At 39.4% G+C, this 26,205-nt stretch overlaps 1 protein-coding gene across 1 annotated transcript; it reads right to left on the bottom strand.

The window, feature by feature from the left end:
• Positions 1–26,205, bottom strand: Rtn1 (reticulon 1). Its single transcript, XM_048362052.1, has 7 exons — positions 26,068–26,205; positions 10,705–10,912; positions 7,460–7,598; positions 5,511–5,580; positions 4,956–5,002; positions 4,813–4,871; positions 1–832 (listed from the first exon to the last, which is right to left on the bottom strand). Exons 1-7 carry the CDS (start codon positions 26,126–26,128, stop codon positions 790–792), a joined length of 627 nt encoding a protein of 208 aa, XP_048218009.1. The 5' UTR covers positions 26,129–26,205; the 3' UTR covers positions 1–789.

The following is a 26,205-nucleotide window of genomic DNA, read 5'->3' on the forward strand; positions in this document are numbered from 1 at the left end:
AACTTTCTACATTTAGTAACATTTATTTATGCATTCAGTATCAAGTACATAAGTGCCAATATCCAGAGTCCATATTTAACTCCATTAGGAACTACAGAGAAAGTAATACAAATTGTAATAAAGTTAACATGCTGGTAACTTTTGAGTGACCATACATGTAAATCAGCCCATTGATCCCAGACAACAAAAGGACCTTGTTCCTGTTGGGGTTTTTATTCATTTCATTATTTTAAGTTATACAAAACTGATTACCATCAACTGCTTTTTACATTTTTTTATGTTGTGTTGGAAAAATGCTAAAACATCACTCTACAATTCTATATAGTGTTATTAAAGATGAATCCAACCAGCAACCCAAGGACAAATAAGCAATTTTCACTATTGCGTCAGCTCACTGGGCAGGAGAGGTCTAGCTGCAGGTTAGAAGCTACAGAAGCATGGCAGAGAGGAAGAGGAGGAAGAACAGGAAGAGGAGAAGGAAGAGGAGGAGGAGGAGAACACCATAGAAGAAAAGATAACATGGGCTTTCACCATCATGCACTTTTTTGTTTTTTAGCAACACAAAATTAAAAACCACATCTAGTACACTTTTCTCTATACTTTAGTGCTTGACACAAGTGACTCAATATTCTAAGAGTACAGAACAGCCTAAAAACAGCTGTTTTAAAGTTTGCCTCTAAGATTATGATAACTGAGAGGGGAAAACAATCGATTTGCAGTAATGAGTAAAAAGAGCGGTTACCACTGCAGACATCCCTGTTTGTGTCCAGTCCTTGCTAGGATGTCCATTTACTCAATGTGCCTTTTGGCACCTGGGATTTTAGCCTGGATTCTAAAAAGACAATGATAAAGAGGTTATCAGTGAGATCATGCTATGTATTTATTATGTTGTATTCATTAGCTAAGTGATCAAATAACTTGATGTTCTAGAAGCCATTGTAGTTCTTTTGTTTGTTCTGTGAAAATACTGGGGCTTGAATTCAGGGCTTCATGCTTTCTATTGACATTTTTGCTCAAAGCTGGCACTTTACCACTTGAGCCATGGCATTTTTTGTTGCTTAATTGGAGATAAGAGTCTCACAGACTTTTCTGCCTGGGCCTTTTCAACCCACTGTCTTTAGATCTCAAGCCTTTGGAGAAGCTAGGGTTAAAGGTGTAAGCATCCAACACCCAGATGACATTATAGTTTTAAATGTGTGTCTCAGAACTCTTCTACCAAATAATAAAAAAAGAAGTGAAAATTGAATAGTGAATGACTCAGGAATGGTGTGTTCTTTAGACTATAACTTTTTAAGTGATAATGATATCAGCTTTTGGGGGATACTCTAGAAGCTATGATATAGTGAGGGTGCCACTGATCATGTGATTTGGGGTATTTCTAAAAGAGAACAAAAGTTCAATAGTCAGCAATAGTAGCATATACAGAATTGGTTATGGGTTAAAACAAAATAAACAAGTCTATGCCTATGTTCAAGCTGGGCTCTGGTAGCTTATGCCTGCAGTCCTAGCAACTCATGAAGCTGAGACGTAGAGTGGTGGACTAAAGCCAGCACTGGAAGAAAGATAGGTGAGACGTTGTCTCCAAAACAACCAGCAAAAAGAGGGCTGGATGCTTAGCTCAAGTTAAAGGGCTCTAGCTGAGTAAACATGCCAACTGACAGGACAAGGTGCTTAGTACTGTAATGTGGTCAAACTGGAATTAAGAAACCTGTCTTAGTCTCAGTTATGCTACTCATTTAGTAAATGGACATTTTGGGGCTTGGAGACTCATCTTTAATGTGTGGGTATAGAATAGATATTGGCATAGCTTTTAATATTCTGTGTCACTCGCACTATGGCAGCATTGCAGTAGGATGGGCTAGCACCAGAGGCTTTTTGTGAATTTTAAAGTATATGAGCTCATCATATAGATTTCAATCCTCTGGGCCGGGCATCCTTGTACATTCTAGAATTCCATGCTTAACAAAAGGGAGAAGGTACTTGCTTTCATGGAGTTTTCATTCTTTTAAGAATTAAGGAGAGAGAAGCAGACAAAATAAGTGCAAATGGTACAAGACAGAAGAAGTCAGTGTGATGGGAAATTAGGCGGTAGTATAATAAAGTGAGTAGTGCTTACTTTGAATCCACTGATTTGAGAAATAGTTGGCCAGAGGGCTGGCAGGTGTATCTAGGCAAAGATCTGGAGGTTTTTGGCAGATGAAGTACGGAGAGGACAAGCTTGGGGCAAGGAGAGTAGAGGTCTGTGGGCTTGGTAAGTGGAGGGTCAGGCCTGTTGGCAGTTAGTCACGGATGGTATTGGAACTTGTGAGCTGTGGTAAGGGGTTTAGATTCTATGGGAGTGGTGTGATATATATATATATATATTTTAAAAAAGGTGGTGGTGGCTTTTTGAAAAACTGGGGAAATGAAAAAAAATCACAGAAGGATTCCAGGGCAAGGTGGCCATGGTAATGTGCTACACATGAAAACAGGCAGGTGAAGGATTTGGGATATAGTTTGGAGATGAGGCAAGCTTGTTGATGGATTGAATGCATGAATGAGAGGGAGAGAGAGAGACAGAGAGAGAGAGAGATTGTTTTTGGTCTGAGCACCCAGGTGAATGATAATGTCATAATGCCGTTCACTAAGAAAATAAGGATTGAAAGAAAAAGAAGTTGCTGTGGAATTGCAAGAAGGCTGGTTGTGAAAAATGAAATCCATGGGACATAAGAAAATGTTGGATATGCAAGTGCATAGAATTGATTCTCCCAAGGCTATACATTCTAATTCTTTAGGTCTGCTGTGGGGTCTTAGGATGTCTGTTTTTTAACAATTCGCCAGACTTGGGTCCTACCAAATTTTATTCTATAGCATGCTGCCACTTCTTAACATAAATATTCTTTACTTGTGCAATCATTAGGTATTGATTAAACTTGTGTCCAAGCTCATAATTTCAAGCATTTTGAAATAGCTTTATAAGGAAAAGTGTAAGGATCACCTTTTTTTACATTTTAGGAGAGTACTGCAGTTGATAATAAGCAATCAACTAGCAGAAGAACATTGAAGTGTTTGCCTTTGGGGTTTTGTTTTTGTTATATATTTTTGACTATGTAAACCACCTCCCAGTATATCTGTTCACAGCTAGGTCCAGTCATTTAATTATCTGATTACTAGATGGGTTTATGTTGACAAAGTCTAGTCCTTTGATGGCACATATTTATAGCCAAAGATGAGTTCAACTCTTAATAAGGCAAAACCTTGGGTAATAAATAACACCATAAAAACTACCATGATAGGTGGCAAAAACCTGAAAATACCAATGTGAGAATTGGGGTGAAATGACTAAATTAGATGCACATGTTAGCTATGGATATAAAACTCAAACATTTATCTCCTAATACATTAGGTAGGTCAAAAAATATGGTCTGCTAATACTCAGGTGTAAAAAGTAGTAATAGTTCAATAAACAAATATTTGTGGAGTTAAATAGTAGAATTAAAATACATAGGTGACATAAACTTTAGTTATTTTGAAGTTTAGAAGTATATTGATGCTTAAAAACCTGGTACAGTTGTTTAAGAATTGATATTGTTTGTTAATCGAAGTATTTTTTCTTTTTTTTTTTTTGGCTTTTCTAGTTGTAACCTTTTTCTTTTTCTTTTTTTTTCAAATTTTTATTATCAAACTGATGTACAGAGAGGTTACAGTTTCATACGTTAGGCATTGGATACATTTCTTGTACTGTTTGTTACCTTGTCCTTCTTACCCCCCTCCCTCCTCCCCCTTTCCCTTCCCCCCCCGAGGTGTTCAGTTCACTTACACCAAACAGTTTTGCAAGTATTGCTTTTGTAGTTGTTTGTCTTTTTTTACCCTGTGTCTCCCAATTTTGGTATTCCCTTTCAATTTCCTACTTCTAATACCAGTATACACGGTTTCCAATATACTCAGATAAGATTACAGAGATAGTGTAGGTACAACCACAGGAAGGTGATACAAGAACATCATCAATAATAGAAGCTACAGATACAGATGGGATGTTGAAAGTAGTTACAACTGTGATATAACAATCGTTTCCATAACATGGAGTTGCTCCATTTGTAAGGAAATGGAAGGACTTGGAAAAAATTATACTAAGTGATGTGAGCCAGATCCAAAGAAACATGGACTCTATGGTCTCCCTTATTGGGAATAATTCGTACAGGTTTAGGCAAATCATAGCAGAGCATCACAAGAGCCCAATAGCTATACCCTTATGAACACATAAGATGATGCTAAGTTAAATGAACTCTAAGTATTTTTTCTGTTTTTGTTTTTGTTTTTGTTTTTTTTTTGGCTAGTCCTGGGACTTGGAACTCAGGGCATGAGCACGGTCCCTGGCTTCTTTTTGCTTAAGGCTAGCACTCTATCTCTTGAGCCACAGTGCATCTTCTGGTTTTTTTCCGTTTATGTGGTACTGAGGAATCAAAACTAAGGGTTCATGCATGCAAGGCAAGCACTCTACTAGTAAGACACATTCCCAGCCCTAATCTAAGTACTTTTTATTTCAACTTATTTGTTAACTTTAATTTTTCTAAAGCAGGCTTCCTATATACCTTATCTTGGATATGGGCCAGCCTTTAGGTAGAAATTAATATTATTCATTCACTAAAACCCACTCATTATGACATCTGAAACAAGTCACTAAAGAATTAAGAATTTTTAAATTTATATTTACCTTCTGACCTAATATAACTAAGAGGGAAATGAATGTGAATCAGACTATTAGTTTGCTATCTTATTATAACATAAGGCTATTGTGTGACTCCTTTTCATTAATTGTACTACGAAACTTACTTTGCCACCACAGCATTTATGTGAGTCCTCACAAGTCCCAGATATTGGTCAATTTGTGCCTAAGAAGAGAAAGAAGTCATGAGTACAGGCAAGCACCATGAAGTCAAAATCGAGCAAGAATGCCTGACACGCATAGAACTTACCTGGTGCTTAACGTAGACTACAGGCAGAGTGAACATTGAAACCACAGCTAAGAGAAAAAACACAGTATTAAAACTCTGAGAGTTGCCAACAAGATTAAGCTTATAGACACATTTGGTGTAATATTGCAATATCATAATATTGTTACACTAAGTGGCACTTTATATAGAAGATGATCAATGTGTGTGAGGAAACCAAAAGAATGATGAGCTCTCTGAAGATACTGTGTCATCAGTCCTAGAATGAAGGTGCACTGTTTCCAACTAAGATGAAAACAAATCTTCCTAAGCTCCAAACCAATACATAGTAGAAGCCACATATAACCAGATGTGATGACAGAAAAAAATTTCCTTAGACTATTAATATTAATGTATAATATATGGCATACTATTTAATTGAACTATGATGGGAAGAGAAATGATCTATATTCTGGGAAATCTAGCATTCATTCCTAGGAATAAATCAAAGCAAGCTTAAATATAACAGCTTGGGAAACATATGCCCTCAGAGAAAATAAAAGAAAATATGACTTCCCCCACCCCCAAGTCTGTCCTTACCCATGAGCAGCAGGGTCAGGCCATTGAAGAGAGCGCCAACATAGGTAAGGAGCCACATCAGGACTGCAAACTAAAGGCAGAAAGTGTGGTTAGGGCTCCTAAAATCATTCCTGACAGACAAGTCTCTTATGTCATTGTCTTTTTTTTTTTTTTTTTTTGCAGTTGTAGGGCTTGAACTCTGGGCCTGGGTGCTGTCCCTGAGCTCCTTTTGCTCATAGTGTCCTACCACTTTGAGCCACAGATCCACTTCTGTTTTTTGGTGGTTAACTGGAGATAAGTGTCTCAAGGACATTCCTGCCCAGGCTGGCTTTGAACCTCGATTCTCAGATCGCAGCCTCCTGAGTTGCTAGGATTACAGGCGTGAGCCACTGATGCCCAGTTCCATGTCATTGTCTTTGTTTTAGATCGGGATCTGATTTTTTTTTTTAGTTAGCATTACCCATTTCAATTTTTTATAATAAGAATTTATAATTAGATTTCTCTGAAGATTAGAGTAACATACAGTAGAAAATGAATTTCAGTAAAACAATTTTCGTAGGAAATCAAAGAGCAGTAAGGAGATTAAAGACCATTATGGAATCATAGGAAGAGAATCTTCTCTAGTTCTCTTGAATTCTTTTGACTCATGTTATATAAGATTTGAGGGGCTGATGATATAATAGTCTAGGCCCAGGTGTGTATGTGGGGGTGGGGCAGCTTGCAAACTATGGGCCTTGACTTTAATCCCAAGAATTAAGAATAATTATTACATTTCTAAATGTTGAATAAAACAAAAAATATTCTGTGACATGTGTAGTGATGTTCAATCCATTTTTAGTGTTCTTCAGTAAAGCTCTACTGGGTCACGGTCATAATCCCTCACTAACAGATGGTGTTTCTGTTGTTTTGTGCTTCATTGCCAAAGTTTGATAGAGATACTGTGGACTTAAGAGCCAAATACTTCTTACCTGCCTTTTAAAAATAAAGGTTTCTGACTCCTGCTCCAAAGTTTTTTACATTATGAACATAAATATTACCTGAAGAGCACCGTGTAAGTAATTATAATCACTCTAGGTAAGTTATAACATGTTGAGTTCTTATTCCAACTAAGTTCCTTGTGAGTCAAGACCATATTGCTCACTCTTCCCTCTGTTCTTCCAGGAACACTTACCAGGCACTCTCTGGTATAGAGCTCCATGAGAGCAGGAACATTCTCCCCATCCCTCCCCAACCCTCACCTTCATCCTTCACTCTGCTCATGGCCTTGCTGAGTCAGGATTCATCTACTTGAATTTCACATGCAACTTGAAGTGAGGCTCAAGAACTCTGCTCAAAAAAAAGTTCCAGTGGATTCAGTGAAAGCCCCAGTATGAAGGCCTAGGTGGTCTAGCTCTTTGCTTTACACTGGGATGGGCATGCTCCTGCCCTCCAGATGGCTCTGCCTTAGTCACTGGATATGTTTAGCATGTATAAGGCTCAAAGTTTAATTCTCAGAACTTAAGCAAACAGGTGTCTCAGCCTGAAGACATCTAGAGGACTTACTATTTTAGGATTCAGAGTTTCTTTCAATGAGGAAGTGTGCGTATTTTTCACATTCCCCTAACTAGTCTTCTATTTTAAAATGAAATCTTGAGGAATTGCCAGAAGAATTGAAAATGGGTAAGGACAGGTACCACAGTGTGCTGTAAAAATTATAGAAATAGTAACTGTGTAACCTGGATTTGGTCCAAGGCCTGCCAATGACTACTGGGCCTTGGGTAAGGATCTTAAGCTCTCTGGGATACAGTTTTGTTATCTGTAAAATAAGCAACGGAACTACATAAACTTTATGGTGCCATATAGCTGGATACTTTCTGAGTAGAGTATGACCAACACTTCCTTTGTATTCTCTGTGATGTGGCAGTTTATAATATTCTTCCTTTAGAGAAAACAACCCAGGACTTCCATATAAAGGGCTTAAACAACCATACTTTTAAGGAATCCACCAGGTCCTGGACAAGGAAGAGCCTTCGGAGTTCTTTCAGCGTGCTGTTCACATACAGCTGCAGGCAGTCTGTGTACTTCTGGACCTGCTCCTGGGACAGGGTGATCTCAAGATCCAGGTAGGCTCTGTCAACAGATCATCCCCAGAGATGCATTAGAGGGCTTTATCTGGGCATCAGACACATGCTCCAGGGACAATGACTAGCTTGTCTCCTGGATTATGACAGTAGGCTACATGGCACCACACATGCCTGCTTCCAGTGCACTGGGAATTTGGGATCTTTCCATCTGCCAAAAGCAGCATTACAGTGAGAGCTGAGAGCTCAGAGAAGTTGTCTGGGACCAGAGAAAAACTAGTGCAAAATAAACTCATTTATTTAAATTTTCCACTTATGACTGCATAGGGATGAATGTCTTTAAACTTTTGAACTATCTGCAAATCCAAGCTACCAGTTATTGTTCCTCACCAGACCTCTAAGAGTTCATGTTTAATTAAATTCTAGAACTTACATCTAGGTTTATCCAGACAGCAAAGAAAACTCAGATTATCTGCACCAGTGGTTCTAGGGAATGGTGCTTTTATTAATGGCATTGTCCTTTGCTCAAGGGGTTAAATTAAACTCATGAACAAGAAAAGTGTACAAAATACAATATGTTTATATATAAGATAAAATGTGAAAATATCTAACTTATTCCTTTTCCTTGGTCAAGCTCCTCCACCAAGGTCTTAGCCTCCCTCCTCTCCCTGGCCCCACTCCACATTGCCTGTCTACAGAACACATGGGAGAGCTTAAAGGGCTCTAGGAATTGCAATGAAAGAATAAGCTACATTTGGTTTGAGCTGTAGCTTCCTAATGCCTTGTCCCTTCAATGATGAGTCAGGGCTTTTGGTGTTGACTAGATTAAGAGGATAGATAGGTTAAGAAGACTGAGATTAGTGGTCTTATGAAAGGGATCCAAAAGAGCTCTTTTATTCACGTTCTGTCTAGTGGTAATATGACCAGAAGACAACAACAGCCTACAAGTTGTGGGAACCCTGATCCAAGCCTCCCCAGAAATACATTTCTATTTTTCTCACGCCCATGCGTGCGTGCGTGTGTGCATGCATGCGTGTGTGTGTCTATCTGTGTGTATGTATGTGTGTATAGGGGAGGAAGGTGTCCTGAGGCCTTTGACTCAGAGCCTGGGTATTGTCTCGCTGAGCTTTATGCTCAAGGCTCTCACTGTACCACTTAAACTACAGCTCCACTTCGGACTTTTTTGATGGTTGATGGGAAATAAGATTCTCACAGACTTTTCTGCCTAGACTGGCAGATCCTCAGATCTCAGCCTCCTGAGTAGCTAAGATTACAGGCATGAGTCACTGACATCCACCTATATTTCTGTTCTTCAAGTCATCCAGTTTATGGTATTTTTCAAGGCCACCTGAACTAAGTGAAGGTATTTGTTTTAAATGGTATGACTTTTCTCTTCTTTGAATAGAAAAATGTCAATTTTCCTAAATAATGCATCCTGATTAAATAATATATCAAGCCAGATATTTCTTTTGCTAATAAAAAATGACTTTACCAAAAGCAAGTTTGATATTTTAAATTTGTCTCCTGAAGGATGATAAAGTAGTTGAGCTAATTACAGACATACTGGGGCTGGGAATATGGCCTAGTGGTAGAATGCTTGCCTCACATATATGAAGCCCTGGGTTCGATTCCTCAGCACCACATATATAGAAAAAGCCAGAAGTAGCACTGTGGCTCAAGTGGTAGAGTACTAGCCTTGAGCAAAAAGAAGCCAGGGACAGTGCTCAAGCCCTGAGTTCAAGCCCCAGGACTGAAAAAAAAAAACAGCTTGCCTCAAATAATTGCTTGCCTCAAATTATAGACATACTCTTGTTCCTTTTACTAGGTATTAGAAGAAATGAGCTATGTTAGAGAAAAGTCCCCCATGTCATGTTTCAGCCTTGAGATATAAGGGTGTCGCAGAAACACTGTAGTAGGAGATGGCAGGACCTCAAATAGCTAAGTGCGAGGCCAGGGGGGAATGAATAAAGATGGTGACAGGTCATATAGGCTAAGACCATTAAACATTTGTGCATGTCCTATTAGAAGTGAGAAGACACTCCCTGTCTCTACTCCCCTAGCCTGTGAAATGGGAACTTACATAGCCAAATTACTGTATATCCCAGAAGACACATTAACAGCATTAGAAGGACTCTATGGCAAGAATGCCCAGACTGCACCAGGGTTTGACACCAAGGTCAGGACTAGGAAGGACTAGGAAGGAAGGCTTGATGTTAGCTTTTACCTCTTTGTCCACAAAGCCTCACAAATACTCATCTTTTTTTTTCCTCTCAGGCTTTGAGTCAGCTGACTAGTGAGGCAGAGCTGGGGTGGATGCATAGGTGGCACTGGTGAAATTTTAGGGCTGGCCTAGAAAGTGTTCTGTAGCACTGGCCACCTGCCTCACCCAGGACTCAGGACTGTCCCTCAGTTACAGAAGATAATGATGTGCAATGGGCCTGCAAGGATCAGTGGAGCTAGTGAGCAGGTGAGGGTAGTCATTGTCAAAAGTACCCCGTTTTACCCTCTTGAGGAAGGTGATAAAGTCGGGGAATTAGGTGGAGGCAGCTGGCCAGGCTGGCACTGTTCTCTGCCACAATGAACAGGTCCTCTTAGTGGACTGCCCCTTAAACGATTCTTTGCTTCAATATCCACTTAAACATATTTCCCCATAAAAATGCAGATAAGGAACGGGACAGGATCAAAGTGCTCATAAGCTTGACTCTGTGGTGTTACATTTCCAGAGATGGCATGGAAATAGCAGTCCAGGGCTCTGCAGTAGGTCCTGGCCACAGGATCTTAGGCATGTCTCCTTAATTCCTGGAACCTAAGACTGCAATTCCTGCCCTGCCTGCCCTGCCTTCCTTTATAGCATTGGTTGGATGAAGTAATCGTTGTAATACTCTTTAAATTATACAATCTTATACACTGATAAAGGATTATGATTGCTATTTGTAACAAACTATAAAAACACAATACAGGAGGAAGTGTTAGGATGATGATGTGACTTTGGTCACAGAAATCCACCAGCAGTGTTAGACACTAATGGCAAATGTTAGGGGAGACTCTAAGAGGTCTTCAGGGTCCCAGAGAATGCACCCAGGTGCACCTGTGGGCTATGGAAGAGCCCGGGGTGGGCAGGCAGGCAGGTAGGCAGGTAGAGATGGGGCACTCACTTGAAAGGATGGCCTTCATCGGTTTTCTGCACAGCTTGTAAAACAGACTTGTAGATGCGGAAGCTGATGGTGGCCGAGAGCGCGGCCAGGGCCAGGTAGGCGACAACACTCACCACGCTGAACTGGGTCAGGGAGAAGAGCAGCAGCAGGAAGCTCCCAAACACAATTCCTGTCTGCTTGATGTCCCGCCAGTACAGCAGGTCAATAGCTGTGGAGGAGGACACAAACACACGCCTCATAAATCCTGCCTGTGCCAGAAGGAGCTGGGGTCATCTGACCAGCTGTTGGGGCTTCCGCTCCCTGCCACACAAGGCAGTGAACAGCTGCCCAGAGCAACTATTTGCTTTGGGAAAGACCGAGGACACTTCACATTCACAGACAAGACTCCGCGGACCACAGTGCGGTGGATGTGTCGCGGCCGGCCACAGTGTCTACACAGTGGCTGGAATTAGGTGAATTCAATACAGAGGGCTATGTGAAGCCCCTGTGCTCTTCTTTTGGAGAGCATGGATTACGTGTGCACCCGGCTAGCAGTGCTGGTGACAAATTTCTCAGTGGCAGCCTGTAGATTTGGACATCAGTCACACAAACACCCCTGCTGCTAGGAAGGTCTAAAACAATAAAAATAAGAGTTTTTATTTTTTGCAGGGGGGAAAGATGCCATTAGGAGTCTAAAGCCAGTACACCAGCTTCACAGATGCATATGGTATAATCATATTGTGTACCTCTGGATGAAGACAACACCTACCTTATAAACACCAGCAGACCTGAACTGCAGGGTCAACAAACCCTGGAGTTAACATTTGCATTAAACTTTTGGACAACATGACATGTTTACTTAAATTCTATGATTGAAAAAAAAATCTGTGAGAAAATTGACATTATTTTTACCATTCAGTCATCATCTTTTTTCAAAAGACTAAAGATAGATGCAAGGGCATGGCTCCAATGATACAGCAGCTATCTAGCAAGCTTGAAACCTGTAATTCCCAATCCTATGAATAAATAAATATGGTGCCCAGACCCTGAGTTCAAGCCCCATGACCAACAAAGAATAAAAATAAATAATGCTACAGCGTTTCACACATAGTACAAAATGGAAATATTTTGAATATTTCAGTTGCTATTTAAAAAAAAAAGCAAAGCACATGAACCTTGCTGAAAAAGCTCTGCAATTTTTTTTTTCCAATACTGGGGCTTGAACTCTGAGCCTGGGTGTTGTTCCTGAGCTTCTTTTGCTCAAGGAGAGCTCTCTACCACTTGAACCACAGAGCCACTTCTGGCTTCTTTGAGTAGTTTATTGGGCATAAGAATCTCAGAGTTTCCTGCCTGGGCTGGCTTCAAACCATGATTTTCAGATCTCAGCTTCCTTAGTAGCTAGGATTACAGGATGTGAGCCACCAGTGCCCAGCTGCAAAAGTATTCTTTAATTTGGCAAATAACAAATGGTCTTTACAGAATGTTATTGTCAATCTATTCTCAGGAAAAGAAAATCAGAAACAAATGTCCCATGTCATAACCAGATGTAAATCGCAGTGGTTTATGCAGCAATTTCCTGTGCACAATACCAGAAGAGAACTGGTTTACAGGTTTAGATTCCAGTCACTTGCCCTGAGGGAAGCAAATGGAGGTGAGCAGGTGGAGGGAGCAGGACATCATTCATCTGTGAGCAACTGCTGAAAGAACAGTGTGGGCTGAGAATCTCTTGTCCATAAAGCTTGGGGACAAACATGCTTTGCATTATAGAATATTGCTTGGATTCTATTTTCTTTTGATTCTAGAATATTTACATTTACATAAGAATGTATCTTGGAAACTGGACCCAAGTACTAAACCTGAAACTCACTTCTGTTTCAAATACATCTTATACACATGTGAAGGTAACTTGGGACAATATTTTTAAGGTAATTTTGTTCATAAAACAGTGTCATCATATGGATGTTTTCCACTTGTGGTATCATGTCAATGCTATAAAAGTTTTAAATTGTAAGACATTTTATGTTTGTGAATTAAGGATGGTAACGTTCTATGGTTACCATGGTAACCTTCCAACCTTGTACAGAATATAGTGACAACCCCAGGATAAAGAGGTGACATGAAATAGGGTTAGAGCTAAGTGATAACCATCCTCATGCTGGCTGGGTACAAATCAGGGGCTGAGTGGTGAGAGACTCAACAATGGGCTCAGGACAACCTCCCATTATGATGCTGGAGAAAGAATTTACTCCCCATCCACCTGCCCAAGAGATGATAGAAGTGAGAGAAGGAGCCCCATAGAACCCTGGCTCTTCCTGGGGCTGAATGTAGGGGGCAGATACCTGAGACAGTTTTAGGTCTATTTTTAGAGTAGTAGTATCTACCACAGAAAGACAGACAGAGAGAGAAATAAGGAAAGAAGGGAGGGAGGGAGGGAGGGAGGGAGGGCAAGAAGGAAGAAGCAAAGAAAGATGAAAGAAAGATAGAAAACAAAGAAAGAAAGAAAGAAAGATGAAAGAAGGAAGGAAGAAAGAAAGGAAAAGGGAGGGAGGGAGGGAGGGAGGGAGGGAGGGAGGGAGGGAGGGAGGGAGGGAGGAAAAGAAAGGGAGGGAGGGAGAGAGTAAGCAAAGCAGGCAGGCAGGCAAAATGAAGCAAAAGCTAAAAATAATGGAATGACATGTATCTAGTCTGGGCTGTGTTGGGGCAATCTGTGGACAGAACAGTCATTAGTTTTGGGTAGAGTTATCTCCTAACAGTTCTTTCAGTTGAGTTGCACACTTGAGGAAGATTTCTACTTAGGTTAACCATGTTGTAAGGGAAATTATCCAAGAAGCCACATTTTGAAGGATTGAATTTTGGAGTCTTTATTAGAGTATTAGCAGTCTGCAGCCAGCCAGCAGATACAAAGGCCTGCAGCTTGCAAATACCCCCTAACACTGTTAGGAAACAGGCCAGAGAGGAAAGATAGAACAAAAAAATAATACCAACAAACCAATTCAGCTCCAATGGAGAGCTGACTTGGGATGCCATGGTGACCAGAGACAGAGCCAGGAGACAGGACACAGGACGCAAACATGGAGACATGCAGCATGGTGTAATGGCACCTATGCTAGCAGGGAGAAGGGTCACAGGAAGCTCCCAGTCCCAAACACTTGACTGACAGGTTCAGTAACCTATAGGCCAAGTGCTCACCCCTGTCTCCAGGGATTCAGGAACACCCATAATCTTGGGGTAGGACTTCCCTTCCTTTAGGAATTCAGGCACACCCATGCAGAAAAGATACCAGACCCTACCATTCACCATGTGGCCAATGATGGTGCTGGCCAGATCTGATCTCCTTACTTCAAACAAAAGAATGAGCTTAAAACAATGGCCAGTAGATTCTATGTACTTTGTGACAAATACACATTTACCTCAATCCTGAAATGTTCTAATCACTTTGTATATTATCATATTTAAACCCCACACTAAACTCCATTAGGTCAAAGTGACAAGTGAGAAAGCTAAACGTTAAGAAACTTGTGTCCTGACAAGGTATTAAGAAGAACCAGAAAGAACTCTAAATTTGTCATTTTTCCCCAAAGACAATAGTTGGCACTCATGTGGTATTGTACATAGAGCCTGGGCACTGTCCCTGAGCTTTTTCACTCAGGGCTAGCACTCAACCACTTTGAAGCACAGCTCCACTTCCAATTTTCTGGTTGTTAATTGGAGGTTAGAGTCTCATAGCTTTTCATGCCTGGGCTGACTTTGAGCCCCAACCTCAGATCTCAGCCTCCTGAGTAGCTAGGATTACAGGCATACACCACAAGCACCTGGGAATTTTTTTCAAGTGAAAACAAGGCATTATCAATAGTTGATCATTGGTTATATAGTAAGCCCAGGAATCAAGCAATCACAAATCTTGTTCCTTTTCTTAAGAAATTTAAGGTCTAGCTGAGATGATGGTGCATTCATTTAAAATAAACTCTGACTCAGTGTCAGAATATCTTATGATGTGGGAGGTGGCAAATTTTTAAAGTGAGGACCAAGCAGTCTTGGGGTTGACAAAGGAGGAGGATGTGGGGTAGTTGGTAAATGTAGGGAACAATTTGTTAAGGAGATGAGGTGGATACAAGGAAATATTATGAAAGGCTAGTTGACAAGAATGGTGACTAATTAGCTGTGGGAGAAAGGAGGAAGAGCTAATTATGGCTAGAAGCAACATTTCAAAAGTGGATGATTGAGATATGAGCACCAGTGACAAAAATAGCAATCTGAGGGTGAACTGGTTTGGGGGGTAAGATGGCATTTGTGCTTCAACCTCCAGATTCTGACATGAGTCTTGAAAGCAGAGCATCGAGACATAGCCTGGGGCAGGAGCAGGACACCAGGACAGAGGAGACAGGCTGCCAATTAAACAGAAGCCCCCTTTTTAAAAAATCTGGGGGGCTGGAAATATGGCCTATTGGCAAGAATGCTTGCATCGTATACATGAAGCCCTGGGTTCGATTTCCCAGCACCACAGAAGTGGCCCTGTGGCTCAAGTGGCAGAGTGCTAGCCTTGAGCAAAAAGAAGCCAGGGACAGTGCTCAGGCCCTGAGTCTAAGGCCCAGTGCTGGCAAAAAAAAAAAAAAAATCTGGGAAATTGAATGACTTTTAGGTTTTGTCACAGTAGGCTTGAGTTAAAAACAATCATATCAGGTATGCATGATATTCAGAAGAATAAGCACAAGCAGGTAATTTGGAGATGTAGGACTGAAATTTGGTAAACGGGAGGAACATTTAGATTTCAGTGTATTTGGCATAGAAATAATGATTGAAGCCAAGAGAGGGCAGGGTTGCCATTTAGGATCAAGTCACTGTTAGAAAAGAAAGTGGAACTAAAAAAAAAAGAAGAGTCCTGAGTGTTAGAAGGGGCAGCCGTAATGTTTAAGGGCCCAGCATCTGTGGGGAAGGGAGGTCCCAGAATAAAAGGAAAAACTCCCGTGTGGAGAATGCTGGAGATAGATGGGGAGGGAGGAGATGAGAGCTGAGAAAGGACTGACCAGTGCATTTGCACCTGGAAGGTCAATCATAACTTTGCAGAGGGTAGTGTTGAGAATCATGGGGATGGAAGTCCCATGTAAGTGGTTGGGAGAAGTGGTGGGAGTTCAAAGAACAGCAGTGTATGCAAACCCTTAGAACAAGCAAAATCTGTGGATGTTAATGGAAAGATGGATGAGCATTCTGGAGAGAGAAGATAATTGATTCACCAAGACCTCAGAGAAGTCAGGACAAGATTTGTTCTCTCTTTTCAAAGAAAAGAGAAGAAAGGAGATGGGAGGGAGAGACTTTTGGAAACGGTATGGGAGTGGCAATATATGTGTGTTAAGCTAAAAAGTAGCTTGAATTAAGTTGCCTACAATTTTCTTTGGAAAACAAGTAACAAAGCCTTCCTGTGACTGAAAGGCTCAAGGGTAGGTAGGACTTGAAGACAGTAGGAAAAGATGAGGCCTGTGTTGTGCAAAACCATGGGAAGAAGTCATCTGTGGCTGCTGAGCACTCCAAGTGGCTTGGTCCCAAGCCACTTAGACTTTCTGTGGCAACTACTATATTGGATTTTAGACTTAGTGTGAAAATGTAAAATAAATTATCTCTGTAAATGCTTTTCTTTGAACCAATGATATATTGAAAGACTAATTATTTCAGATATATTGGATTAAAGAAAATACATTACAAAAATCTATTTTGTCTCTTTTGCTTTTTAATATGGCAGCTAAACATTTTAGTTATATATGTATATATGTATATATGGTTCATATCCTCTATCTATTGTACAGCATGGATATAGAGGGATATTGATTTCAAAAGTGATGAGTGAAAGAAATGTCAAAAAGTGGGTGTGGCTACAGAATTTGTAGTGTAGTCAATAGGGTTAGATTCTGGGTGCTCTGATCAGTGGGCAGTAGAGCTGGAGTGTGAGCTAACCCAAGGAGCATGGCCAAGTAGAGTAAAATCCAAGAGGACAGAATCAAAATGTGAACAAGCCTAGGACTCAAGCTGGGAAGGACAGTGGAGACATCTAGGGATTGATGGGGTGAGAGTGGTAAGGGCTGTGGGTGGTTAGAGCAAGCATGTGGCCCAGAGCTCTGACGATGTAGTGGGAAGGCTAGGAGCTGACAATATTGTGATCAGAACTGAAAATTTCTCTGTTCCAAATCTTCTAGGCACATGCTGAATTTTCATATTTTAACCTTGCATCAGATGTTGTAAAGTAGTGTAGGAAGCTCTATGATAGCTAATACGGTATGAATGTGGTTTGTACACATTGCAACTAACTTTGGAGTTGAATCCTCTTTGTGAGGTATTGAGAAGGTATAAACTTAATCCAACCCTGGTGTTTAGAAGTGGGGATCTTTAAGAGTAATTGGGATTAGATAAAGTCACCAGGGTGAAACTCCATAGATGAATACAGATAGCTTAGTAAGAACAGATCAGCACACTTATACTGAGTACACAGGGAAGCATATCAAAGGAGAGAGAACTGAGAAAGGACCACTGGATTCAAAGACTGGAAAAGTCATTCTTTCCAATCCAGTATCTCTTTCACCATTTGATGCCTGTACCACCTTAGGATTCTGCCACCAAAAGGCTGCCATCAGACATGGGGCTCCAGGGCTACGAACCCTATACTCCTTTCTTTAAAATGGTGACATTGTATTATTAGCCACAGACTATAGTAGATCTAGAAAATGAGATATTAGAATAACAGTTTCCTTTGAACCCAAGTAAGAAAAATCTGAGTAGCTCTACCTGCTACAGATAAACCCCATTAGTCCTTGGGTACAACAAGTAATGCTTAACTTTCCTCTCAAGATCCTCCTCACCTAGAAAAGCTAGGTGAGAACTTAAACAGCTGAGTATACATTTGCTAAGTATGCTCTTTAGGGCCAGGTATATTACTGTATCGTGCTGACAATTATAAAAATTAAAGCTACATTGCTAAAAACCAAGAGGCAATGCATTGGCTTTGAAATGATACATCAGTGAGTCCTAGCAATTTGATAAACAGGCTTAGAATGGATTCAGTCAAAGGTAAACCTGACAGATTGAAGACTCCTCATACCCAGTGCCATAACCACTATTCTCCTCATTCCTAGAAAGTAATTAATAACAGAAGAAAAAATGAGAGATGTGATTTCAAGCCTGGAATGAATAGCTAACTGAAAATTAATACCCATGTCTAATTTCTGGACAGAGTAACTCTTTACTTCAGTCCAAATTTTTTTTTATTTGGGAGATTATTTTAGGTACATTCAATTATATAACTCAACAGTGATTGCAGTAGTTAGAATGTTTATTAAACATGTATGAACTGAAAGGATATTGGTATGGCTACTTACATTTTATTTATGAGATAAAGTTTGGTGTAGGTAAATAATATAAAATGGCAATACATTGTGCAGAGCCATCTGCATTACTGTGCCATTTTTTATTTTATTTTATTTTATTTTTTATTTTTTTGGCCAGTCCTGGGCCTTGGACTCAGGGCCTGAGCACTGTCCCTGGCTTCTTTTTGCTCAAGGCTAGCACTCTGCCACTTGAGCCACAGCGCCACGTCTGGCCGTTTTCTGTATATGTGGTGCTGGGGAATCGAACCCAGGGCCTCATGTATACGAGGCAAGCTCTCTTGCCACTAGGCCATATCCCCAGCCCCACTGTGCCATTTTTTAGATGCATATCATACCCTATCTTGGTCTAGAACAGCTTTCAGGCTGCATTGTGCAACTTGCTATATGACAACTTGGTGCTGCTTTAAAATAAAAAGGCCAATTGAATGTCACAGAAATACCAGCATTTCACAAAAAGAACTGACAAATGACATACTTGCTCTGATCTATCTCATCATGTGGTAGAATAGAGAACCGTGAAGACAGAGAGCTGATGCTTTTTTTAAAGAAGGAATTTTATTATGATAGTTTCATACCTGTGTACAGCTCACCTCTAAATTATACTTTCATTAATTTTCTCCCCTTTTCACAGTGCTTGGTGGGTTTCATTACATGTAATATATGTACTTCAATCCTCTTCACTCCTAAGTATCCTTTTCTCTCCCCTCTCCCACTGATTCCACCCTTTGGCATGAATGGTTCATTATTACTGTTATGATCATCCTCACTATTTTAGGTCTAGATTCCACAAATGAGCACAAATGGAGGAATAATATTCCACAGTATGTATATATATATATATTTATGTGTATATCGTATTTAAGATGAATTTAAAATTTGGACTAAGACCATGATGATTTTTTGTATGAAGTGCTCTACCACTTTAAGCCATACCCCAAGCTCTAAAATTATCTTCTGAGCCAAGAAGATATAGGAAAATGAGCTCTTATCACACCAGTGTTTGATCATTACAATGTAAATGTGATGCTCTTTCTCACATCAGTTACCACTAGATTTCAAATCTGCCACTCTACAATTTGGTGAACAGGTTCTTGAAGAGGGGAGATAAAATATGACTATGATGGAAGCTTGCTTATTGTGAAATGGGTAGAGTTGCAATAAGTTCTAAAAACTGAAATCTGCTACGTTTGTACTTCTCATTTGTTCAAAATTAACAAATCTTGGCAAAGAACTTGTAAATAATGCTGGAATTATTTCCCCTTTACCTTTTAGCGACATAGAAAATAAAGAACTCAAGGATTTTACTTCATGAAATTAAAAAGGAACTTTGCTCAGATTTAACTTAAGGATAGCTCAATCATATTTTTGGCAACAAGCAAGCAAAACAAAACTCCCAAACTCTGCAATTGTAAATTCTAAAATTCTTAACTATTTCTTTTGCTAGTATCGGGGTTTGAACACAAGGTCTTACATCAGCTAAGCTTGCTGGGATTCTACCACTTAAGCCATGCATCCAGCCTGGTACTTGCTGATTAATTGGAGTTGGAGTCTCAAGCACACTTCTTCTCCAGACTGGCATTGAATTTCAATCATCCAGATCTGTCTTCTGAGTAACTAGGATTATAGGCATGAGCTATCAGCACCTGGCCAATTTTTTAAAAATTTGAAATATTTGGTATAATTTATAGCACAATGATAATTATTGAGGTTTTAGACCATTTTTTAGCTGTGGCCTAAGCAAAAGATAGGTTTTAAAGAATCAATAATGGCAAATCTTAGCTTTTCAAATTGTCAGCTTAATTATAGGCAGCTTGCTTATGTTTCTCTGAATGGCTGCAACATACTTTCAAAAGAACAGGAAAGGTGTCGATGTATAAACAATGCATGAATCCTGATATTGTAAATATGCGCACAACACCAAGAACAGGTTGAGAAGGATGGGAAAGCTTGAAGTCACATATGCTTAATTGTTTTCAAAAAGGAATGTGATATTCTGAAGGCTATCCACTCCAGGACTGAAATAGATTTTGTTTTGCTGTATTCCGTGGATTTTTTAGAATTTAATTACACTATAGCTAAATATACAATTTACATTGTATTGCACAATGTACTAGCTAGGAGGCAAAAGAACTGGGTGCAAAATATTTCAAACAGAAGAAAGGAAAAAGACAATGAAGAGAGGAGAGAGAGAGAGAAAAGAGACTTGAAAAATAAAGAAGTACTTGCCAGAAAGTGGAAAATTTCATATGCAATCTCTATTACATATACTAATCAAAGACTATCAGAATTATATTTTGTTGTCAAGATTATTGTGTTAATGAAATTGCTATTCATTACATTAATTAATTCATGAAATCTGAGAAAAGTAAGATTTGAAGAAGTGTGTGTGTGTGTGTGTGTGTGTGTGTGTGTGTGTGTGTGTTAATCCTGGGGCTTGAATTCAGGGCCTAGGCACTGTCCCGGAGCTTTTGGGCTCAAGGCTAGCTCTACCACTTGAGACACAGCTCCATTCTGGCTTTTTTTTTTTTTTGTAGTTGAGATAAGTGTCTCTCTCAGGTTTGTCTACCTAAGCTAGCTTCTACTGTCATCCTCAGATCTCAGTCTCCTGTGTAGCTAGGATTACAGGTGTGAGCCACTGGTGCCCGCCTTGAAGATGTGATTTTTTTTCCTGTGGCTAATAAAATTTTTTCCAGATATTGAAATAAAGATTGAAAGAGTATTGGAAAAGCTGCAATACCAGTTTTGACCCAATGTCACAATCATGCTATAAAGTAAAACAGAAACATAAGAAAATTTTAAGGAAGCAAAATGTTCAAAAGTATTTCATAAAAATTACAAATGGAAAAACATTGTAAATAGTTTTTCAAAAATATTTTTGTATTGTTAATTTCGAATTAATGCCCATAAGTAACTTCTTTCAAACATATGTAAATAAATATATTATCAACATTTTTGTCAAATTTTACCATTCAGGGTAGGTCTTCTTTTAAAGAAAAATTAAATTCTATAGAATCTTCTTGTGAAGTCAAAAACTAAAGTATAATTAAAAGTTGATCTAACTTATTAGTTCTTAGGTCTTTCTCTTAATTTTAAGAAAAGCATATACTGTAAAGTAACATATATCTGATGTTCCACAGTTCTTTCAGTCTCATGTCAGCAACTTCCATCTGATTATTTAAAACTATCTTGACGATCTATAAATCTTACTTTATAAACTTTATCTTTTCTTGGCTACTCAGCCTACTGGCCTCAATTTTATAGTCTATTTTTAATGGATGCAACAACATATCAATGTATCTATCTAGCTATGTAAATATGTTGGGCAGTATTTAGCAAATACTGATTAATTCTGGGTGGTAGAATCTGGGGTGACTTGTGCTTATCATTTGAAATTTTCTTCATAAAAATAAAACTTTTCATAGTGTGGATACATGATATGTTTTAAAAAGTATAAAGCCATTCCTGTTACAAATTGCAAAACAATGCTTGTAAAGTTTTTCTTGGCAATGATAATAAATTTCATAAAAGGCCTTCATTTTTCAGTGAGTAACTGAACATGTAAATAATATGTGATTAGCAAATTCACTTTCCTATTTTATCTCTCTGGAATCTACACAAAGGGAGATTTCAAATGTAATTTTACACTCTGATATTCTAAATACAGCATTACTTTAGATAAAACTATTGATTTGCCTTTATATGTGTGTGTAACATTGTCTTTGCTAAATGCCCTTTTCAAATGACAAGCATGTCTTGCAACCAGTGTGCCTCATGCAATTATGTCCTCTGTGCATTCTGGAAGGCTCAGGTCTTGAGCAGAGGACTCAAATCAGCAATGAAGACCCTTGATGTGTTTCCATGGAGCACTGTAGGCTAGCATAGAGTTTTCCAATTTTTTTTTGTATAAAAAAATAATAAATGCCTTTATGTTTGACATCTGTGGCAAATGTTTCATCCTCCATCAATAGTTTCCACGCTGGGGGAGCCAAAACTTCAGAGCATGCTAACCATAGTAAGAGGGAGCCAAAGCTAACTCTAAGCCAAACATAGAACAGGTCCCTACCCTTCATATTTACTATAGATCCCACCAGGTGATTTAGCACCTTGAAATCTGGAAAGAATGGCCTTTGACTAGAGATGGAATCATATGGATGGAGGCTCTGATTAAATTTTGTCCCCCTGGAACAATATTATTTGGACTTAGGTAGTGTGGTGAAATAAAATGCAGGCTTTATGATTAGGTCCTGTGTTCAGGACCCAGTTTCATCCTGGGCAAATTACTGATCAAAACTCTCCATTCTCTCCTGTATATGGAGTAATTTTATGGAGGCTAAATTAAGATAAGGTTTGTTAGGTGAATTTAGGACAGTAACTGACACAGAGTGACTATAGGAATTTAGGATGGTGATTTGATGATCATGGTGATTATCACAATGATGATGTAAATTAGATAAGATTGCTGCCTCACTGCTGGATTTTGTTTTGTTTATAAAAAAAGAATCTATGTGAAAATAACTCATTCAGGATAAATGGGAGTCCACTTTCTGTCATTCAGCATTACATAAAATGGCATGAAATGGCAAAACACTCTGGATAGGAGGTCAAGAGAGTCAGCTTTTACTATTCAGTTGCCATTTAGCACAAAACATTGAACAAGTCACTTGATTTCCTTAAGTCTTATGATGTCCAAGAGTAAACTAAAAATCTCAAATGAGATGTGTGGCAAAATCAAAACTCGTAAGCACACAGGTCATTTGGCTCACACAATCATCCTTACACAGATCACTCATATCTTTAGGACAGTCCTAGAGAAAAAAATCAGTCCACCTCTGAGGCAGATGGCAGAACAGTGAGAAGTATGGCCTCTGGCAATACTAAATGTGGGCTTGGACAGAAACCTCAGCCATCACCTGGCAAGTGAGGATCATGAACATTACACATCTCAGGACTTGAGAGGATTAAATGCAACAAGGCAAGTAAATCACACAGCAAAACATTAAATTAGTGTTGTTCACTGTGAGTATTATCTGTGTGGTCCTTCATTAAGTCATTGTTTTATCCCATTTTGTTCTCACTGAGTAGAATGTACTTTGATTTATTAATCAACATTGGGTGATAATAGTATAACTTTTTTAATTAGAAGCAGAATCTTGTTTACTCACTAGACACTGTGGAAAATGAACTGTACATCTTATGTGTGGGGATGGGAGGGAAAACTGGGAGAGAGGGAAGGGAAGATATGGTTCAAAAAAAATTGTGCTCATTGCCTGATTCACGTAACTGTAACTCTTCTGTAAATAACAGTAAAAATAAAATTAAAAATTAAAAAAGCAGCAGAATCTATGCAGGGTAATAAAATGTAGGCTCTAGCCTCTCTTTAAATATGCTTTTTGTTTGCTTGTTTGTTTGGATGTTTGATTTTGTTGTTTTTGAGACAGGATCTCACTCCGTAGCCCACACTGGCCTTGAACTCTCTATCTTCCTGCCTTAGCCTCCGGAGTGCTAAGATTACAGACATGAACTGCCATTAAACATTCTAGCCTATAGCTGAAATCATACATATTAATAAGGTTATATATAATCCTTTTGCATGCGCATTATCTTTTTTTCTGATACATCCCAATTGAATTCACAGTCTACTATGATTTCTCCATGAAATATTTAAAAACATGGAGGGAACTTGAAATGTGCATTATTTATCTTTTCCCCAAGCAAAACCTCCTAATAGTTCCAGGGGACATTCCTGACAACGTTATGCTGACTTGTTTTAACTGCATGTACAGCCAACTGCAGTCACACCCATGTCATCTATGTTCTGAACTTCTGATGGCCTATGGGTTGAACACATTAAACATTATTATACCAGTAGCTTCAACCCTGGGTCCCTGTTAAACTCACCTGAAGAATGCTAGACAAAAAATAGTGATGCTGGGCTCAACTGAATGAGGATCTCTCAGGGTGGGGCCTGGCATCCTTTGTTTTTGAAAGCTTCCCAAGGGATGCTAATGTGAAGCCAGGGTTAATAACTACTGCTTTAGATGAATGAGAGAATAAAATGAAGATGTGCTGAAAATCCTAAAAACAACAAAAATCTTATTGTAGGTTTAGATGAAAAGTTCTCACATTAGGGTGGTGGGAAAATAATTCATTTCTTATCACTTTTCTTTTGTGTAGATAAACCCACCCAGTTAGTCATATGTCATTTTTCATGGTAATGGTTTTGTTCTGTCGGAGGAAAGAAAGTAGGTATACTGAAGACAACCAAAGGTCACTGCGTATGAATCTTCATAGCTGTGCTTTGGAAAGGAACACAATTGATTTCAGTGGACAATTGATGGCATTTTTGTGTTAATGTCTGATTATAAATGTCTATACATTTTAAAAAAACAGAAAGAAAGTCAACTGAGGGAAGCACAGGATTATGATGAAACAATGTCCTGTATCTCACACACACAAAAAAATAAGAAAGCTGCCATCTTTTGGCATCCTTTTTCATTAAGAATAGAAGAAACTCATAATCACAGTCTAATAGCAGTCTTTATGTCCAACTAAACAATATTATATGAAGCTATAGTTACCAAATAAATACACATGAATTTCTATCTGACAAATAAGATGATGAATCTAAACACATAATGAAAATGCCACAAAGCCTTCTCCAGCTGCCTTTCTGTAAATAGCATATGTTATTGTCATCGTTTCCTAAAATTATGCTTCTCATTTGGCCTATATTTCTTATTTACTGACTTAAATTTATAGTCAATCGACTTACTTTGACAATCGTATTTCCAACAGATTCATGCAATTTGAAGTAGCCTTCTGTATTTATGTCATAGACACCCAATGTGACAGAAAGAAGCATGCTTTTAATTCTGAGATTTCTGTTTAATTTTACTTGAAAGAAAATCCCCAAGAAAATCTTCCACAGAAGCATTGAGGAGGAAAAGGTGCCCATTTGTCCTATGATATAAAATTACAAGGGGAAAGATAACCAAGTATTGTTGTGTTTTTTTAATGAACTACTACTCCAGGTATTCTTGGTTTCCTGAGGGATGATGCAGGTTACACCAAAGGTACCTTCTTCAGAACCGAATTGATTACAGATCAAAAGACACTTCCTTTACAAACACCCAGGTTACAACACACATTTCATTTCTGCACAGTACCTCTTTCTCCTCCTCATCTTGAACCCAGCAAGGTGAGGGAGGGAATTGTAATGTAACAAAGGAGAGTGACGGATGTGTGAAGTATGAGGCTGAATAAAAATGGCTGAAAAGCAATCCAAGGGAGGCTGGAAGGGTGGGCCACACCCAGTTGCTAATATGGACTGATTCAAAATAAATCTGTTATACTCTAAGGCTACTGCCACTATTCACTTATTTCCCTCCATCCTCTCCACGGAAACCCAGGTGATGAAGATGACAAACAAAACACAGAAATATTTCCGGGGTGAAGCATTGTAATATGTAGCTACGCCATCATAGAATTTGGAGAGCCAATCTGTCTTTCCAGCCTCCTTTGTGTGGTCACAAATAACAACCCTGAAATGGGTGTGTCCCCTTAGAAAGAGGCACTGGGCCTTCTCAGTGAATGGTTCTACCACGAAAGATTGCAATTCTTTGGGCTGAAGTAAATGCACTGGATGCTTGAAACAATAAGAAAGCGCTTTAACTCTGGGGATGAGACAAGATTAAACAAGTCCTGAAGGATAACACCAAAAGAGCTCCGGGGGAGGCAAAAGATGCATATCTCAAAATACCAGCATTACACTATGAAAACAAAGGGGTGAAGCAGGAGGTTTAAAAAAAGAGAAAAATAAAAGGGGATGAGGGAAAAATCAAACACCATACATTTTGATTGTGAAATAACAGATTTACTCCCCCACCCCCGACAGAAAGCTCTCGGGTATAAAGCATGCATAGGTCCCACAGGTGAAACGATGCACAATGGACGAGTCAGCTTCCCCGGGGTTGGCGGGCGCCGCAGGCATGCACTACGGAAATAAAGAGAATACCCCGACTTTTCCAGTTGCTCCACACACAGTCCATCTTGGTGGAATCGGCTGTGGCCTGCATGGTGCGGGCTACAGGGGACTCGTCGCGGCTTTCCTCGGAGGCGTTGAGCTTGCACGCAGGCGTTGCTGGCCCCGGCT

The sequence above is a fragment of the Perognathus longimembris genome, chromosome 14 (assembly GCF_023159225.1).
Source record: "Perognathus longimembris pacificus isolate PPM17 chromosome 14, ASM2315922v1, whole genome shotgun sequence".
NCBI classification, from domain to species: Eukaryota; Metazoa; Chordata; class Mammalia; order Rodentia; family Heteromyidae; genus Perognathus; species Perognathus longimembris.